General features: G+C 38.6%; 1 protein-coding gene across 2 annotated transcripts in view; it reads left to right on the top strand.

The window, feature by feature from the left end:
• uap1 (UDP-N-acetylglucosamine pyrophosphorylase 1) overlaps positions 1-14227 on the top strand; it is a 38935-nt gene that overhangs the window by 887 nt on the left and 23821 nt on the right. For both annotated transcript variants that reach the window (XM_057841490.1, XM_057841491.1), the window contains exons 2-5: positions 5715-6011; positions 10623-10827; positions 13205-13380; positions 13464-13636. In XM_057841490.1, the coding sequence (XP_057697473.1) occupies positions 5729-6011; positions 10623-10827; positions 13205-13380; positions 13464-13636 (837 nt within the window). In that variant the 5' untranslated portion in view covers positions 5715-5728. The remainder of the gene's footprint in view (positions 1-5714; positions 6012-10622; positions 10828-13204; positions 13381-13463; positions 13637-14227) is intronic.

Here is a 14227-nt window from a genome sequence, read left to right as displayed (position 1 = left end):
TGCATTGCTGTACTTTGGTCTCGTGATCAGTTGTGGGTTTTTCTCCACATATTCACTATTTCAATTCAAATGTCACTTTTACCATCGTCCCATATGTCCATTAGTTCCCCTCTGTCATCCGTGCACAGATTCTCAGTTGTATTTATGATCTGCTACAATATTTTAATTTCTTGTGCCCTGATAAGAGATCCTTGCTCAAATTTCCTCCAAATTGCTGACTGCACTCTTAAGAGTTACCTCTAGTCTAAGCATTATATATAAAAAAAAGACTAAAAAGCGACCAATGTCAAACCTCCACATTTTAATATAAAACGATGACAAAATCAGTAAAATTTAGGCTTCAAATTTGTGAAAAATCAAGCACTTGTATACATTCCGTTACGGTGTGGGTGTGTCTGCTACTTCATCTAGAATGTTTCTTATGCTTATGCAGCTCTAAATTATTGAGCTACAAAAATATGAACGCTAGAGGAGTACACTGAGAGCAGGTCACTGCCTAAGCAGCCAAATTCAAAGCATTGCCATATTTCTGACCCCTTGACCTTGTATCACATTTAAGCCTGTCGCAATATGCAATAATTCCATTTATCGCGCGGTATATAAAAATGAAGACGGTAATTTTCCTGCTGCGATTTATCGCCTCGCGTGCACGTGCGCGCGCGTGCGTTTGTCACGTGCGTGCGTGACGAACGCGCTTGCGGCAGATGTGTGGCAGACGTGCTCAGCAGCGCTGTTTAAAGTTCAGCTTCCTTGTGCCACTCTGTTTTATTGACTTCTGGGTATGCTCGTTTTATACATTTGAGTTTGAGTGACTGTCATTTAATGGATGGAGGCAGGGCCGAGTCCACTGTCGGCGCACAGCAATGAGCGAGTGGAATGAGGAAGAGGACGAACCAGTCTGCAAAATGTTTCTGGAGGTTGTTTCAACAAAGATGGCCAACAGAATAAATCTACATGCTCATTTGAAACACTGTCATCCTCTCCAGTTTTCACTGCTTAGTAAGAAAACTGCATCGCAACAAGCGGAGCCTCCTCGTCACGTTAATTGACAATTAGAGGTATTCGCTTGATGTGAGAAATACAGACGACACCGCGCAAAATAGCGTTCCCTCACGAAAAGTGAAGTCCGCTACATTGTTAAAGGAATGAGACCGTTTTGCCTCTGTTAAATGATATTTGATACCTTTGGGAGCCAAATTTTTCTTACTGCTACTTAATTAGTCTATTTTTCTCTGTTGTTGTTGAAGTGCAATTACTGTTACTGCAACTTTATACCTATGTGCCTAAATGCTTCAGTTATTAAGTGCAATTTTATTTTTTCTTGAAAAAAGACATTTATTATGTGTTTCTGTGCGGTATTAATATTGTAGTCTTTTACTTGAAAGAGGCATGGTCTATCGTTTTTAGTTGTGATTTCCTACAAGGTATTTTTTAATTTAAAAGTAAACATTAATTGCGTTTAAATGGGTGTACTTGATCTATTAATATATACTGTATTCTCACTGTGTTATTGTAAAGCGGTTAAAAGGGGACGGGACTTGATAAGCATATGCTTATCTCGTCAGCCCTAGTCTTTTCTTCGGTTTTTTCGGGTTGCTCATATCACATCTTACAACTGTCAATGATACAGATGATGATGACAATAAATAAATAAAAGCTCAAAAAAAAATTTGGGGGGTGCGGGGGGCGCAATAATATCGCATATCGCAATAATTTATGAGATAATTTATCGCCCACTAAAATTTGTTATCGCGACAGGCCTAATCACATTCCCTGCAAATTTGCGTTGAACAGGCTAATACAATATCATGTCTTAATGGAACTTATTGTCTCACCTCTGTGACTTTTGACCTCATTACCTTAAAGCAGTGGTTCTTAACCTGGGTTCGATCGAACCCTAAGGGTTCAGTGAGTCGGTCTCGGGTTCGGTGGAGCTTCTGCTCCTGAGGTCAAGGCACACCGACTCATCTAGTCTATACGCGATGGCATGCCCCGCTTGGCCATCACTGGCTGCAGATGATCACGTGACACTGCTTGGCCAATCAGTGCTGCAAGGAATTTAGTGCACTCAGAAGTGATCCAAAGTGTGAATATCATCGAAGTACATCGTGCACTTACTTTCTTCATATTTTAATTCGTACTAACTATGTCGCGCGAAAAAAGAAAGTGGTCGGGCGATTATTGTTCAATATGGATTCTCATGTATAATGGAACGGGATGGGAGTCAACGTCCTAGCTGCATGATTTGCAATGCCAAGTTGAGCAATTCTAGTCTCGCACTGGCAAAATTAAAGCAACACTTCTTGAAACTACATGGAGATGTGGAATATAAGAGCACAACACTTGCTGAATTCAAGGTGGAGTCAGATACGATGATAAGGCCACTCTGCCTGCTCTTTGATTTTTACCCAATAACAAACTGATCATCACAGCATCATATGAAGTTGCGTACCTGATCGTAAAGCAGGGCAAGCCACACACCATTGGTGAAACACTTGTAAAACCAGCTACAATAAGGATGGCGAATCTTATACTCGGAATAGAATGTTAGCTTTGTTCTGCACGGTTTATTTTGTGCACCCATAGAAAAGCTATGTCTTGAATTTGAAAAAAAAAAAAAAAATCATATTAATTTACACTAAAGTTTGGTTCGGTAGATGCGCATATGAAACTAGTGGGGTTCAGTAGCTCCAACAAGGTTAAGAACCCCTGCTTTAAAGGGATCCACAGATAGAAAGAATTGTGGTTCTTAAAAGATAAACGTTAGTATGAGTTAAAATAATTTGGTATTGAAACCCCCCTTGATTTTTTCGTTTTTATACAATTTGTAAAATTAGTTCAATTAGTAGGTCGCCATTGTTGTTGACATTGCAGGGCGGTGACGTCACATGGGGTTGCCGGGCTTTCAGAGTATGACTTTAGTGCAGGGGTGTCAAACCGATTCCACAAAGGGCCGCAGTTGGTCCTGGTTTTTGTTCCAACGGATCCAGCACAAACCGTTCAACCAATGAGGTTTTTGCTAAAATAAGCAGCACCTGACTGCAATCAACTGATTACACTTGTAAGACACCAGATTGGTGGAAAGGTAGTCATCTCGTTTGGTTGGACTGAAATCCAGTACCCACTGCGGCCCTTTGAGGACCGGTTTGACACCTGTGCTTTAGTGACATAAACATGTAATCTGTTCAACCCTTTCAAATTGAACCCGAGAGGAACATTAATGAGCATGACAGCACTGTCGATATTTCACAAAACGAGCAGCAAAAGCAAAATAAACAGGAAAGACTGGATGAGATGGGACGCGATTAGGAAAAAATTAAAAAACACTGTTCTGCCAAAATGTGCTGTACCGGCAAAACGTCCTACAATAGGCGAATTTGACACCCAGAGTACTACCGTGCGCTTTCAGCTTGTTTTATTTAGATGCATACAGACACAACATACTAAATATACCTTAAGAAAATACTCAAACATAGTGGAATAATCATATATGAAAAATAAGAAAATACTTAAACATAGTGAAATAATCATATATAAAATTAGTCATGTCAAACAAGGTTGGTTTAAATATGCTACAAGACTAATGTGGTCAACAGATCAACAATCTGCTATAAAGCTACCACAAGAAAACACAATGCTTAAAAAAATGAGCGGTAATCTCATGCAAAAAGTATTTTGAGGCAAGGAAAATGCAATAAAAGACTCAATAAAAACACAAATAGTAAGTACTCGCCGCTTTTAACCAATGAGCGCATGTACTGGACGTTTAGCTGCGTAAAAGGAATTGCAGTAACCCGGTAGTGTTCGTCTAGTGACAGTGACAATCTACGTTATCACCCCGAGCCGCCATTGCGCGCATAAAACATGGCGCCCTCCGTAGGTCAAAACATGTACTAAATATTAGGGCTGTCAAACGATTAAAATGTTTAATCGAGTTAATCACAGTTTAAAAATTAATTAATCGTAATTAATCGCAATTCAAACCATCTATAAAATAAGCCATATTTTTCTGTAAATTATTGTTGGAATGGAAAGATAAGACACAAGACGGATATATACATTCAACATACTGTACATGAGTACTGTATTTGTTTATTATAACAATAAATCAGCAAGATGGCATTAACATTAACATTCTGTTAAAGTGATCCATGGATAGAAAGACCTGTAGTTCTTAAAAACTAAATGTTAGTACAAGTTAAAGAAATTTTATATCATATTTTATACCCCTCTTAATGTTTTCGTTTTAATAAAATTTGTAAAATTTCAATTAAAAAATAGACTAGTAGCTCGCCATTGATGATGTCAATAATTACACAATTCTCATTGTGCTGAAACCCATAAAATCATTCGCACCCAAGCGCCAGCAGAGGGTGACAAAACACAAAAACACAAGTAACAAGTAGACATGACACTGCTGTCATTTTAATCTGTTTGAGCCGGGCATGTGCGTTAATTGCGTCAAATATTTTAACATGATTAATTTAAAAAAAATTAATTACCACTCGTTAACGCGATAATTTTGACAGCCCTACTAAATATTATAGGTTTTTAAATCAATGCCAATGTTTTCCGTGTTTCTAAAAACATATTTTAGTTAAAGAGAACAATTGTGGCTTATTAGAGCCTATAAGTTTTAAAGTCCAAGGTTCCCTTTAAAATTTAAAAATAGCTGCCTCTTACCTTCCTAACCATAAAAAGGGACAAATTCTGCAGCAGGATGGAGCTCCATCGCATACTTCAATCTCTACTTCAAAGTTCCTCAAGGCAAAGAAGATCAAGATCCTCCAGAACTGGCCAGCCCAGTCACCAAACATGAACAGGATGAAAGAGGAAGCATGGAAGACGAAACCCAAGAATGTTGATGAACTCTGGGAGGCATGCAAGACTGCTTTTTTTGATGTTCGTGATGACTTGTATGAATCCTTGCCGAACCACATGGATGCAGTCCTTCAAGCCCATGGAAGTCATACAAAATATTAAATTCGGATCTCACAGCACCCCACTATTTAAATTGCTTATGTTATGTAACATATTTTTGTATTTGAAGTACATTTTTTGTTGAATTTTCACACTACTTCCTGTAGGCGACAAAACTTTTGTCTTGCCAAAATTTGACCTTTATGTCTTCATTAAATGATAAATCTTTTTTCAGTGAAACAAATATTTTTTTGTACATTCAACATCATTTGGGAGGGTCTTAGCTTTCATATGAGCCATTTCTGAAACCAATTGAATAATTAAAAGTCAGGTTATTAGCAATTGTTTCTACAAAATGGATAAGTGACAAGACTTTTGTCAGGGACTGTACTGCTTCTTATAATGTTAGCCTGCAAGTTTGATAATAATCACTTTATTCGTTCTTGAGTTGATCTCGAACTTGAACGCACGCATACAGACGGAACCAAATACATAACCTCAGCCTTCTTTCGGCTTCACCTACTCGCGGACGTAAAAATGAGCATTTTTGGAATTGTTTAACACTGCATTTTTAGTACTAAACAAGCCTCTTGTCAGCAATTACTTTTAAAATTGTATCGTAAACAAATTTAAGGTTTTACTTAACAGGGTCTTTAAGGGTGTGGTGGTTGAGTGGTTAGTATATGCGCTTGAAAGATTTTTTGTTTGGGTTTTTAATTTGTTCCGCAGCCTTCTGTTGAGGTGTTTCAATGGGTTTTCATTGTTAATTTTTTACTACAATTCTCTGTTACCAGACCCATCACTGACCATGGACCCGAAAACCAGCGGACTCCTTCAAAGGTTGACTGAGGCCGGTCAGGCTCACCTCCTGGGCTTCTGGGACAAGCTGAGTCCTGATGAACGCGCGTCTTTAAACCAGGAGCTACAACTGATAGACTTCCAGGAAATCAATGGCTTCTTCAAGCGGGCCATGAAGTCATTCAGCTGCACTAAGAATGAAAAAATGGACGCCCGCATGGAGCCGGTACCCCAGGACGTACTGGGCAGTGTGACGAGGGATAAGGGAAGTCTCAAACGTTGGGAGCAAAAAGGTGATCAAGTTGTCTGTATGGAAGATTTCATTATTTAAACTTGTTTATATGGCATGGAAATATTACTTTCCTCCCCTTGTCTTATGAAAAAACAGCTCAAAACAACTTATGCTACATTCTAGAAATTCGATGATATCGCCAGTTTCTTTGTACTAGTGTGTTTTGAAAATACAGTCACTAGAGAAGTCAGATAAGTTGTTATATCAAGCGGCACAGTCACTAATATGTTGACACTGACAGCGATATTAATTTAGCTCTACGCTGTAGTTTTGTTGTTAGTGTTTTGCATTGTTTAAGAATTAAAGCCACTTAAACCCAAAAAGAATTTAAAAAATCCAAATATACGTAAACTAATCAATAAAATCAATTGATTGCTGCAGTACATTTTACACACACTCTGGTAATAGGAAAAACACCATATTCATTAATAAAACAACCAGGGTTTCAGCACTACACTTTTTGATCAAGCATAATTATGCTTACACTTACACTCAGATATTCGTACTGATACTCACTACACTGTAGTTGCTCAAGACTGTTTGAATTGTGAGTCATATTTTTTTCTGGATATATATAACTTTTCAATTTTACAGCAATAGCTGTGTTGCTAAGAAAACTGGAAGGTGAAATACGTGTCAAAAGTGACAATGCAACATCAGTGTGGGTAGCAACGGCAAAGTTAACAAAAGTGTGAAATCTATGAGTCATTTTTTTGGTGGGGTTTGTTGCAGTCATCCAGTGTTTGAAATGCGACTCTTTAACAAGGTTAAAATCTAAAATCTTTACTATCTGTCGACGATAGACCTACACTACAGTACGTGAACGCCCGTCTTATGTAGTTACAGGACATTGTACGTTCCCCCCTCCCACCCATCAGGTAGTAAATGATTGACATGCGAAGTACTCTTCCCAACATGCACCCAAACAAAAGTGATAATATTATTACTCTAAGTGTTGGTATTACAGAAATTTTTAGAAAAGCTTAAAAAGATCAAGTGTCCATCAATGAAGACGTCGATTGCTACACAGTTGTGATTTAAGTGAGGTTTTGTGAGAGCATTCAGCAAATTCTGGGATTTTCCCCATTTTCTGGGCAGTTATTGCTTTTTTGACACATTAGCCTAATGACGACACCCCAAAAAAATATCTCCGCATTGAAGGTTGAATTGTGTATAAAGTAGAGATATGATGGGTTTTTTCAGAGATTTAGGACATTAGAAGTGATGGCCAGCTGCCATTAGAGCTTCATCTATTCTAAAACTATTATAAGCAATGCATGAAGAGGCTTATTTTTTAGATATTTTCCAAGGTTGGAATTTTTCATTAGTAAAGGACTGCACATAAGATTTTGGTGGCTATCAATCGCAGTTCTCACACATTTTAATCGACTTTAAGGGGAAGTTCAGAATTTTGGACATCAGGCTTAATCTTCGAGTTAGAGAGGGTTTAATTAGTCGGCGAAGTTGAGTCCAACGAATTCCGTGTAGTTTGTTAGTTATTTGTTAGTTTCGGGGCTCCAGAGTGGCTAAGCTAGTGCGTGTCAATTAGTCCGACTTAGCATGCACATATGCACACATGAAAATGATCAATGACCCATGCAATTAATAGTGTTGGTTATGTTTTCAAGATATATTAAAACTTACCATTGCATGCCAATATTTGCAGTATGAACAGCAATATTTGTAATCTAGAAGCTCTGCGAAGGAGCAGGGCGGAGAGATAACACATCAGTGTTTTTCACCGCTGATTTTTTATGTTGTAGCCAACAGCAAGTAACCATTTTATATCATTCCTCGTTCTTCATAGAGAATTTTGGAAGCTTTCCTTTGCCCATTTCTTCTGTTTCCACAGCCTCTAAATGAACATGTCACCATGTTGCCGGCCGTCAGTAAACTCAGCAGACTGATGTGCATTCGAGGAAGGTGGGAAGTCAGAGTTTCCAACCCCGATGTGGGGAAAATATCATTGGAATACCTCCACTATTTGATCGCTTATGAGAAAGCAGGTTCGCTGGAGGTCAAAATGTCTTTTGATGGCCAAAATAAAAAAACAATTCAATTCAATTTTATTTGTATAGCCCTAAATCACAACAAGGTTGTCTCAAAGGGCTTTGCAGAGGCAATATGATACACAATCAGAAACAGCAAATGAAGCAACAAAGATGAATAAATAAAGTTCAAACAACTTGTCGCGATCGGCCATCTTGGCTGTTTACATTAGCTTGGAACGCTTTGAGGTCGCAACTTGTACCCTGCGAGCGGAATAAGTCGGACTTCCAACCTTCCTCGAATGCGGCGTGAGCACGAGTGGCTGAAGTACTCCTCTCTATTGTGGTCTTATTACGCATCTAAAAAAAATAGTGCTGCAGAATGAAATGAATTACATTTTTTATTTTTTTATTTTTATTTTTTTTGTCACATTGTTTTGGCCGCATGGGTGTTTTGGAACAATGATCTGCATTTTGAATTTATTTGACTATGTTGGATCTGTTTGTAGATCTGCATCATTTTTTTGTTGGCATGCTAGAAAGGTGCCATCGACTTGCGCTAGCTTAGCCACTCCGTAGCCCTGAAACTATCAAATAACTTACAAACTGCACAGAATTTTTTGAAATCGACTCCACCAACTAATTAAACCCCTACGAACTTGAATATTAAGCCTAATGTCCAAAATCCAAAACTTCTGATGTAGAAATTGTCTCACGTTACTGTGCTGACATCACACCACTAGACCACAAGTCAGAAGGGTGTGACGATTTTCCTGATGAAAAGTGGGCGTTTGGGGTCGAGTCATTATTTAAAGATTGCTCCAAAATGAATGCTTATTTTCATTTTTCCGAGAAAAAAAAAATCATAATGTTGAAGGAAAATCCTTTTTCCCGTCCCATACAATGTGGCAAGAATAATTTACTTTGCGCAATCCCGCCTGTGGAGGTCTGTTATGGTTTTCCTCCCGGCAGAAAAATGACAGCAAAGGGGGCGAGTAAGGCTGTTGTGGTAATCATCTGGTTTTGATTTGACCTCTCTGATGTAGACTGTGTGTCTCTCATTCCCCTGGTGATGAAGTCACTGGGCTTTGTCAGGAGCAAATCGCATAAGAAAAAAAGTTGTGTTTTATGTTTAGGTGGCTAGTCAAAGTCTAGCGGGTCCGCCCAGGTTACTGTTTTTCACTTTAAGACAAAGTAGCATTGCTAATCGGGTCACATAGCAGCCGTTTAGGTACGATAAAGCAGAACAGTCATAAACTTTATGAATCCATAAAGCATTCAGGCGCCATAAAAAATAACTTCATTCTTATTTGGTGACCCCCACCCAACTGGTTTGACTCATTTTGACTATGATGCACGTAGTAAAAGTCAATGAGTTGAATTTGGATTTTCTGGAAAGAAACTGACAAGATGAACAGCTTTTAAAGTAATTAATTGCCAGGCCAGGTTTATGTATAGTAGTTAAAAGTTATGTGTTGTGGTAGTTACTTTGATAAGATGAACATTTATAATAAAAACGCCATTTAACAGGAAATAGGTGTAGTGTATTCCAACCTTATCGATAAACTCCCATTTAAAATCAAACTCATTCTCATGAATAGTGCGGGATTTATTGTTCTGATTGTAATTATTAATGAAGGTAATATGAATGCACTATGACCATTCTTACCGATTAGATGTTGTGCTTTGTAAACATAAACTTGTCAATTTAGATAGACTTGATTAACAATCTAATCTTAATGTAGAAGTTTTAAAAGTCCTCGGGCTGAATGATATTGAAAAAAACTTACATTGCAACTTTTTGGGGATTTGCGATATATATATATGGCAATATTAAAACTAGAAGAATTTTCACCAGATGACTCGAGTTGCTGTTTTGGAAGACTTTGATTGACTCACCATGTTTTTCTATTAGTGTATTGCATTCAGTATTTTATTATATTGTTTTTCCTGGGTTTCCCCCTTGTTTTTCTGATTTATCCTTGTATTCTTAATTTCTTTATTTTATATTCTTTAAACAATTTATCATATTCTACAATATAAAAATGGCATCTCACTTTCTGTAATTCTTTTATTGTTGCATTATACATTTAAAGCATCACTAGGTAACCTTTCAGTTTTGGTCAATTTTAGCGACTCAGGTGGAAAAAAGCGGTAGTGTTTTGCCTTAAGGTAGACTGAGTTTCCCATGAGGACCAGCGCACAGTGTCCTAAAATCCTAATCTCCCAGTCGCCTACAGATGGATTGAACGATATTTCTGTTGCCAGCGGCTATGTGAAGGATGAATAGTAATGAGGTAATGAATCCAGCTGTGGCTAAACAATAGCATATGACGATGTTGAAAAATAAGAAACATTTGATTTTGTACCGTATTCCCCCACCGGCCTTCCAACTAAGGGGGTTTATCTGTGAATGATGAAGACTGCTGAGTATTAAAGGGATACAAGACGCCATGTCTCGGTAAACTTGCTGCTTTTATGAAGCAAACCAAAAGTTTACGTGTTCAAAAAAATAAAAAATAATAATTGAACATCCTGCGATAGGATTATTGCGTATGCGAACATTGCGATGGCGATATTCAAACGATAATTGTGCAGGCCTAAAAAGTCCTCCATTGTTTCAGGTCTGGAATGTATCTCCCAGAGTAAAGTGGCGGTGCTGCTTCTGGCTGGCGGTCAGGGAACCAGACTGGGGGTCTCCTACCCCAAAGGCATGTACGACGTGGGGCTACCATCCCATAAGACCCTCTTTCAAATCCAGGCCGAGCGCATTTTGAAGCTTCAGCATCTGGTCGAGGAGAAAAACAAAAGCAAGTGCATCATTCCTTGGTAAGACTGAAGTTCAGTGGTTTGATTTAACTGGAAGACTAACCATTTGCTTTAGCTTCCTTTTTAATGGCTCATGCCAATATCGTAATTGACATCAAGCAAGTTTATTGTGGAGTGAAGGACAATGCCACGGATGCAATAAAGAGTTATGACTGCCAGTCATAGAGAATACCCACACTTCCTCGTGTGTGATATTTATTTATTTTTTTCAAGTGGACTCTACACCCTTGATGTCATAGTCAAGGTAATCATAGCTACCTGTTTTTCCTCCCGTTTTTGAGTCGTTGCCGCTGTTTGAAGAAATTCTAATACTTTAGAACCAGCGTGTCACATGGAGATTTGGTTTAGATCAGTGGTTCTTGAACATTATACAGCAAGTACAACATCAAAATGTACTTAGCTCTTTGAGTACCACCGCCATCATGTCCAATATTCAAATACAGTAGAGTAGTAGGCCCAAATGTTTGCAGTTTAGGATTTAGTTAAATGGTATTACCTCAAGAAATTCCTAAATATTTGAAAAATAACTGTTCTGCAGTGGTATGAAAACGTATCTGAACCTTTTGGAATTTCTCACATTTCTGCATAAAGTCCCCATCAAATGTGATCTGATCTTTGTCAAAATCACAGAGATGAAAAAACTGTGTCTTCTTTAACTACAACCCCACACACATTTATAGGTTATCATATCTTAATGAGGATAGTATGCAAACAATTACAGAAGGGGGAAAAAATAAGTAAGTGAACCATCACATTTAATATTTTCTGGCTACGGCTTTGGCTCCAATAACTTCAACCAGACGCTTCTTGTAGCTGCAGATCAGTCTGGCACATCGATCAGGACTAATCTTGGCTTATTCTTCTCTACAAAACTACTGTAGTTCAGTCAGATTCCTTGGATGTTTGGCATGAATTGATGTCTTTAGGTCATGACACAGCATCTCAGTGGGGTTCAAGTCTGGAATTTCACTTGGCCACTCCAGAGTGTGCATTTTGTTCTACTGAAACCATTCTGAAGTTGATTTAGCTCTGTGTTTTGGATCATTGTCTTGTTGCAGCATCCATCCTCTTTTTAGCTTCAACTGTCTGATAGACAGCCTCAGATATTCCTGCAAAACATCCGGAAAAACTTTTGAATTCATTCTTCCATTAATGATTGCAAGTTGTCTAGGCCCTGAGGCAGCAAAACAGCCCCAAATCATGATGCTCCCTCCACCATGCTTCACAGTGGGGATGAGGTGTTGATGTTGGTGAGCTGTTCCATTTTTCCTCCACACATGACGTTGTGTGTTACTCCCAAACAATTCAACTTTGGTTCCTTCCGTCCACAAAATATTTTTTGTCCAAGGGGCTTTTTGCGAACATTAAACGAGCAACAATGTTTTTTTAAGACAGCAGTGGCTTCCTCTGTGGGGTCCTCCCATGAACACAATTCTTGGTCATAGTTTTACATATATTTGATGTGTGCACAGAGATATGGACTGTGCCAGTGATTTCTGTAAGTTTTTAGCAGACACTCTCGGGTTCTTTTTTTTTACCTCTCTGAGTATTCTGCGCTAAACTCTTGGTGTCATCTTTGGTGGACGGCCACTCCTTTGGAGCGAAGCAACAGTGCCAAACTCCCTCCATTTGTAGACAACTTCTCTGACTGTCGATTGACGAACATCCAGACTTTTAGAGATGGTTTTGTATCCTTTCCCAGCTTTTTACAAATCAACAATCCTTGAATGCAGGTCCTCAGACTGCTCTTTTGACCGAGCTATGATGCACATCAGACAATGCTTCTCATCAAGACAATTCTTACCAAGTGTGTGTTTTATAGTGGGCAGGGCAGCATTAAACTACTCATCAGTGATTGGGCACACACCTGATTTAAATGGTTTGGTAAAAATTGGTTTCAACTGCCCTTTAAGTCTTCTTAGGCAGAGGGTTCACTCACTTATTTTTCCCCCTTCTGTCATTGTTTGCATTAAAACATGAAAACCTATGAATGTTTAGGTGGTTTTAGTTAAAGCAGACACTGTTTTTACATCTGTGGGATTTTGACAAAGATCAGATCACATATAAAGGTGATTTTATGCAGAAATGTGAGACATTCCAAAAGGTTCAGACACTTTTTCATACCACTGCAAAACAACAATTTGAATCTTTTGTATTTTCGTTGAATACAACTGATCTTTACTTCACAAATACACCGTAGTGGATTCAAAAAAATGTTCTTTTAACATTTAATCCAGTCAATCTCTCACGTAACATTGCTGGTGCTCGTATCACAGTTTCGGAATCACTGGATTTGATAACTACAATGGCAAAAGTATCTGCCAGTACGCACAAATGATGAGCATTTTTTTCTGGTCTTGGTGTTGTTTGCCTTCAGGTACATAATGACCAGCGGCAGGACAATGGAATCCACCAAGGACTTCTTCTCACGGTTTAACTACTTCGGCTTGGATAAGAAGAATATAATCTTCTTCCAGCAGGGCATGCTTCCAGCCATGGACTATGATGGCAAGATCGTCCTTGAGAGTAAATGCAAGCTGTCCATGGCTCCTGGTAATTTGCACGCGTCTCGTTTAAGAGTCTGCGCTTGTACATCTTGAGCGAAAAAATTCAAAGGTGTCTTGCCTGTGTTTCAGATGGAAATGGGGGTCTATACAGAGCCTTGGGTAACCAGGGCATCCTGGACGACATGCAACGGAGGGGGATTGAGTTCATACATGTCTACTGTGTGGATAACATCCTTGTCAAAGTAGCTGACCCAGCATTTGTCGGTTTCTGTGTGGAGAAGGATGCAGACTGTGGGGCTAAGGTCAGTTTCGCACACGCTGCTACTTCCTGTTGTTTTTAAAATAGGGACTTCTTTTCCTGAACCCTTAGTCATTAGTTGCTTTTACTGTGTATATCGCATATATTTCCACTGTCCTGGCTGCTCAGAGGGTCAAAGTACAATTTGGAGTGCAATCAAAATGTGCCTTTTCCTATTTGGATCACGACCGAGGTGGAGGCTATCTCAGCTGTCTTGAGGTGTCAACAGCAATCGTAGGGCACACATCCAGTATATACACACTACATTGCGGTTTAGCTTTCCAGGTTGCGGTAAACTCATTGATTGGCTGTTGAATTCTATGAAGCATCTTGCTACTCATTTTGAGCTGAATAATTCTGCGTCTCATAATTACAGGTGACATGCTAATGTCAACCTAGAACCCTTTATCGTGGGCTTCTGGTAAGCCCAAACAAATAAGAATTACTTAATAGAGTTAAATTCAGTAAAAAGGTAACTTGTAGGTGTAGAAAATACATTTGTACTCTTTTCTTCGTTTCTTATTTTTCCCTAATTTATTTTTACATTTTATTTTGTTTTCATGGTTACTATTCGCTAATAGGTACAGTATTTATT

This window comes from Corythoichthys intestinalis, chromosome 7, assembly GCF_030265065.1.
Source record: "Corythoichthys intestinalis isolate RoL2023-P3 chromosome 7, ASM3026506v1, whole genome shotgun sequence".
Classification (NCBI taxonomy): Eukaryota; Metazoa; Chordata; class Actinopteri; order Syngnathiformes; family Syngnathidae; genus Corythoichthys; species Corythoichthys intestinalis.
The sequence above is the reverse complement of the archived record's forward strand: the minus strand, read 5'-3'. Positions and strand labels throughout refer to the sequence as shown.